Here is a 5,867-nt window from a genome sequence, read left to right as displayed (position 1 = left end):
ACGCCGGGTGTGAAGTCGATATAGGCATACGACGACACGTTGATGCAGACGTCGTCCTCGTTGGATGAAGAGTTGATGTAGTTGAATGACCGTCGAGCCTGATGTTGGTGATGACGACATTGGCAAGGTTGATGAAGATGTCAGGACGATGGGTAACTCCTCCTCGGTCTTCTTCGGCGGCATCGGACGAGCCCTAATCATCCGGCCAACATCTCCGTAGTGAGTCCTATCTGCCGCTCAACTTCGGATGCGCTGAAATGAGAGGAAAAAAGAGAGAGATAAAGAGAAGATGGCGTGTGTAGGTCAGGGTGGACGAAACGGTCCGGTCCTTCGGTCCGGCTCGCGGCCCGCTCGGTGCAGGCCGGCTCGGTCCAGGCCCGCTGAAAAAAGTCATCGGTCCAGTCCCTAGAAAATGGACCGAAATTTTCTCGGTCCGGTCCGGTCAAAGCTCGGTCTGCTCGTTCGGACCGCGACATTTAGCCCAGCTCACAGGCCACAGCCCACAGCAACCCATATAGAGCCCAGTGCGTCAAAAAAAACCATATAGAGCCTAGCGCAGACGGCAATAAAGGCAAAGCAGAGAGTTCAAGTACGCAACCCCGTCCATTCCCCTCCCCCGACCCCGAGCGGTCGAGCGCCGCCTCCGCCGGCTTCCGTCGTCAACCACCTCCTGGTGCTGCCGTCGTCAACCACCTCGCCGTAGACCACGAAGCCGTAGTACTGGAGGGAAAGAGGAGAAGAGGAGGGAGCGCAGCGCGTGCAGCTGCCTGCCGTCGAGTTGAGGGTCGACCGCCGCCGTCTCCACCTGTCCGCCGTCGACCACCTCCTCGCCGGCTCGCTGCTGTCGATAAGAGATGACCACGAAGCTGGAGGAGGGGGAGGATGTGCCTGCACCTGCACGCCGTCTCCCCTGCACCTGTTCGATCTCCTCTGTCCTCTCCTCTGCATTATCCCATCTCTGACCGAGGTATTCAGTGCCAAAATTTTCAACAATTAGTACTGAATTGTTAGCAGTTCGTACTGATCTATTGAGTGTTGAATACACCATTGTTAGCAGTTAGTACTGAATTCCAAAATTTTCTTACATCATCTTTCATCCATTCTTCAGCTTGTCATGGTAAATCTATAGCATAACTTGCTTATTTATTGTCGATTCCATCCTCTTTTGAAACAAGCATTCTAAATGTTCAAAATTAGTCTCATATATGCTGTATTCTTGGTCCATTTGCTTTACAAAATATAAAAGGATGACTAAACAGTGGTTAAACAGAGCCAAAAATCCTCCCACCGCACTCCCAGGATACAAATTCAGCCGGTCCAGTCGGTCCTCTCGGTCTTGACCGAGCTTTGCTGCAGCTGGTCCGGTCCTGAAAATATGAACCGCCAGCCACTTCGGTCCGGTCCGGACTGGACCGGCCGTGGCCGGTCCAAAGCAGGGCTCGGTCAGGGACCGGACCGGCCTGGACCGCGTCCACCCCTATGTGTAGGCATGCAATTGAAGAAGATGATGGCATGGCCTTAGATGTCCGCCTCCTTGCTTGTAGGTGGCTACACTTGTTCTCCTGGAAGATGCACACACAAGTTCGTCACTGACGCAAGTATGCTTAGTCTCGGCGCGTCATCTACAGTATTCATGGGCGCGCGCCTGGTCGCTGCCATCTTGAGCCTTGTTGTAGCGCGTACTAGGTCGCTGCCGCCGAGTGTCTCATCGATTCCAGGGAGATGGCATCGAAGCTTCATATTCATGTGTATGTGGATATCATCTGCCCAGTGCTTGGGCGCTATGTGTCGCTGCTCCCAACTGGTGCAGGTCGATGTTGGCAGGATGGAGATGGCGCCGGGTCATAAGCCGACAGCTTCGACGCCGTTATGGTGGTGTAGATGGTGTAGGGCCGCACGTCGACAGAGTGGAGACGGCACCGGGATGCAGGTCGGCGGCTCTCACATCATCATGGCGGTGGTGATGGAGATAGCGCCGGGCTTCAGACCGGCAGCTCCAGTATCGTCGTGGCGGTGGTGATGGAGCCGGGCTGCACGCCGGCATGGTGGAGATAGCGTCGGGCTTGAGGCCGGCAGCTCCGACGTTGTCGTGGCGATGGTGATGGAGCCGGGCCACACGCCGGTCATCCCTTCGGTGTCGCTGCCGAGGTAGAGTTGGTGCCGTGCTGCTTGCCGGGAGCCCTGGCGCTGTCGTTCGTGGCGGTGAAGACAGTGCCGGGATATACGCCGGTGGCCTTCCGTTGTCGCTGCTGAGGTGGGGTTGGCGCCGAGCTACTCACCGGCAGCCTCGCCGTCGTCGTCTCGAAGCATATCTGGAAGAAGACACTTCTAGTGAGCCCTTCGTTGACGTCGCGGCGCCTCCATGGAGGTGAATTCGACGGGGCGTCTGGTGTCTGTGTAGATGGAAGACGGCACTGCCAGCCGGTCCTCCGGCGTCGTCGTGGAACACCCAAGTTGCCACAGCCGCCGGCGCGTCATCTCAACGTGGTGCCCGCGGCCTCCATTGGCGCGTGTATGTCAGCCTGGACGACACGAGCAAGCTTTGCGGCCCGCTCGTGGCCCGTTCAGGACCGGACCGTACGGTCCAGGCCCGGTAGAAAAACAGGACGGGCCGGGCCCAGAAATACAGACCGCAAAAAGTTCGTTCCGGTCCGGTCTTTAACCGGGCCGACCGAGCGGACCGCTGGCGCAGCAAGGCCCATCTGGCTGGACAGATCGAGGCATCGAGCGAACCCCCTCCCCTCGTTCCATTCCCCCTCCCCCCTCCCCTCGCTCTCCTCTCCTCACAGCGCCTCCTCCTCTCCAATCCCAAACCCTAACCCTTCATCGACGGCGCCATCGCCCGCGGCTTCTCCCCTTCATCGACGGCGCCATTGCCCGCGGCCTCTCCCCTTCATCGACGGCGCCATCGCCCAACGGCCTCTCCCCTTCATCGACGGCGCCATCGCCCATGGCCTCTCCCCTTCATCGACGACGCCATCGCCCGCGGCCTCTCCCCTTCATCGACGGTGCCATCTCGTCCGAGTACGAGCTGGAGGAGCACGTGTACGTCGGGGACGCAGCAAGGCCAGCACGCCATCGGTCCCGTCTTCCCTGGTTCCTCGCCGAGCGCCACGAAGAGGAAGAGGTAACCTGACCTGTAACCCCGCCAAACTGAGATGATTCAGTGCTGAACTTAGATAGGTGATCTAGAGATCTAGTGTTTGAACAAGAAACTTTCTGAATTTTCTGAACTTATGTAAGAGTTTCTGAATTTTCTGAACTTATGCCCGTGATTATAAGGAAGCCTTGACCTCTCATGCTGGTTCCAATGCCAACTATGCTTGGGCGCCGACAAACGCAGAGTGGGACATGTATGACCTTATCTCTCCATTACTTGAGAGTTTGGCTGAGGTGACAAATGCATTTTCAGGAAGTTTATATCCCACTTCGAACATCTTCTATCCATACATTGTTGGTGTCAAGCTTGCAATCAAACGTGCAATGACTAGTGATAGTGACCACTACAAGGAAATGGGTGAAGCAATGTTGGAGAAGTTTGACAAATATTGGGAAGAAAAGAACAATGCCATGCTGATCGCAACCGTCTTTGATCCACGGTACATATGCTTGCTGTTTTCACTCCAATGTTTTTTTATTCATGTGCTTGCTGTTTTTTTATTATTGTGCTTGCTGTTTTTTTATTCATGTGCTTGCTAATTCACTCCAATGCTATCATCTTTCATCCTAGGTACAAGATGAATTACATAGAGTGGGCCTTTGGAGAACTATATGGAGTAGGAAGTACGAGGTGTAGGACTGAGATGAAAATCGTGGAGAAAGAGTTGGCGACCTTGTATGACAAATGTGTTTCCCAAGATAAGCGAGCTGGAAATGGAGAAAGTGTATCTTCCTCTACAAACATTCCTAGTATCCCGGTTCAAGCTGGGTATGAGTCCTTCTTATCGTCCCGTTCAACAAGAATATCAAAGAGTGAGTTGAGGAACTACTTAGAGGATGCGGTTGAACCTCGCAACAAGGCTCTTGATCTTCTTGGTTGGTGGAAAGTCAATGCTCCTAGGTACCCAATTATGGCCAAGAGAGCCAGGAGGTTCCTTACTATCCCGGCTACCTCCGTGTCTTCAGAATCTACCTTCAGCACGACCGGAAGGATTTTAGGTATGTCAACTCGTACTAATGAACTTTGGATATAAACTTGTCAAGTTCTCATCCTCAAACTAGTTTGTCTACTTGTGTGTATTAGATGACTACAGGAGTTCGTTAAAACCGGTTATGGTGGAGGCATTAGTTTGTGGTGCAAGTTATATCAAGGGTGCTCACGTTGACTTGAATCTGGTGGTATGTTTGCCATCTTTTCCTTACCTTTTTCTTTCTTTCTTTTTTGGTCTTGTTGTGGTGTGAGCATTTGTCGAACTTCCACACTTGTAGCCGAGGGATGAGAATGAAGAGGATGATGTTGAAACCATCAAGTTACCCATCGTGGAGGAGATCAACGATTGGTAACAATTCTTCCTACATGTTTCACTTGGTATACGATACCAAACATTATTTATGTGAATGTTGCTTATCTTGTAGACACTCATCATGTGGATGTTGATATTGATCTTGCTATTTTGGAGACGAATGTCAAAGTGATCTTTCTCATGGGAAGGCTACTTTTGCATTTGGGTTATGTTCGAACTTGTCAAGTCATGAACTGTGAAATGTCACAACTAGCTTGGAGATGAACCTCTCATTTGTGTTATGTTCAACTTGCCAATTGACATGGACTTGAAATTGTCATTGCAAGTTTGTAATCGTGTCGTTCAATGATGATAAGACATTATGTTTGTGGATGTGGTATTTGTGTTGCTTAACCTGATTTGTGCTATGTTTGCTGTCAAAATCAGTTGTTTTGATGCCCAAAAAACAAAGGAAATGCTGTCCGAATGTAGTTATTTTTACTGTCCAAATTTAGTCTAGTGCCTGCTGTCCAAATGAATTGTTTGTGGATGTGATATATCTGCTGTTCCTGTCCAAACTTACCTGAAAATGTAGTGAGGAGTTATGACTTATCATATTACATCCATTCATAAGCTTGTCACTATGTGATGCCCAAACAGTAGCTAAACTTATCTACTTGTTGTTGCACTTTTGCTTTATTTACTCTCCAAAATCAACAGATGCCTAAACTGATGACTAGTCTGTTGCATGTTCTAGCATACACTTTGCTCCTTCTCTGAATAATAGGACCGGCAGCATGCATATGTCCACGTACAGTCAGTAGCTCAGCTAGTTTGGCTCAAGACCAGGTCATGGGATGGATCGTGCGATCGGCAGCTACCTGCAACTGCATAAACAACAGCTAAATATGACCTATACGCAGCAAAATACAGTCTGCCAGGCAAGGTGACGGGCCGGTCCATTCGGTCCTCTCGGGCTTGACCGAGCTGGCCCCCAAACGGTCCGGTCCCAGAAAAGGAGCTCGTTGGACAGCTCGGTCCTGTCCGGACCGGACCGCCGGCGGCCGGTCCAAGTGGCGGCTCGGACCGGGACCGGACCGGCCCGGACCGTGTCCACCCTGACGTGTATGTGTAGCCGCTGCGTCTGGGCTGTGTGGGTTGATGTGTACTGTGGAAGAGTACATGGAAGAAGGCGCCGCCAGTGGACTCTCTGGCCGTCGACGTCGGGGTACGTCCATGGAGCTGATGCGGCCCCCCTCCATCTCCTCGCCATCGCCGCCGCCGTGGGCACATCTCAACTCTGGTCCCTCTTGGTGTAATCTGATGTACTACCAAAAATAGAAAGAAAAAGAAACGACTCATCGAAGAGAAGAGCACCGTGCCCTTGTATGCATGCGCCATGCAACTCAAAAGGTCTCCCGTCCT

At 52.0% G+C, this 5,867-nt stretch overlaps 1 protein-coding gene across 2 annotated transcripts; it reads left to right on the top strand.

The window, feature by feature from the left end:
• Window positions 1-570: 570 nt before the first annotated feature.
• Window positions 571-4,856, top strand: LOC119326613 (zinc finger BED domain-containing protein RICESLEEPER 1-like). 2 transcript variants are annotated; one of them, XM_037600245.1, is made up of 6 exons: window positions 571-3,127; window positions 3,413-3,599; window positions 3,731-4,158; window positions 4,244-4,338; window positions 4,429-4,499; window positions 4,576-4,856. In XM_037600245.1, coding segments are annotated over exons 1-6 (1,395 nt in total). In that variant the 5' UTR covers window positions 571-2,514; the 3' UTR covers window positions 4,577-4,856. The 2 variants fall into 2 exon arrangements, with proteins under 2 accessions (XP_037456142.1, XP_037456143.1); XM_037600246.1 differs by lacking the exon at window positions 4,576-4,856 and having other exon boundaries at window positions 575-967; window positions 4,429-4,555.
• Window positions 4,857-5,867: the final 1,011 nt, after the last annotated feature.

This window comes from Triticum dicoccoides, chromosome 6B (genome assembly GCF_002162155.2).
Source record: "Triticum dicoccoides isolate Atlit2015 ecotype Zavitan chromosome 6B, WEW_v2.0, whole genome shotgun sequence".
NCBI lineage: Eukaryota > Viridiplantae > Streptophyta > Magnoliopsida > Poales > Poaceae > Triticum > Triticum dicoccoides.
The sequence above is the reverse complement of the archived record's forward strand: the minus strand, read 5'-3'. Positions and strand labels throughout refer to the sequence as shown.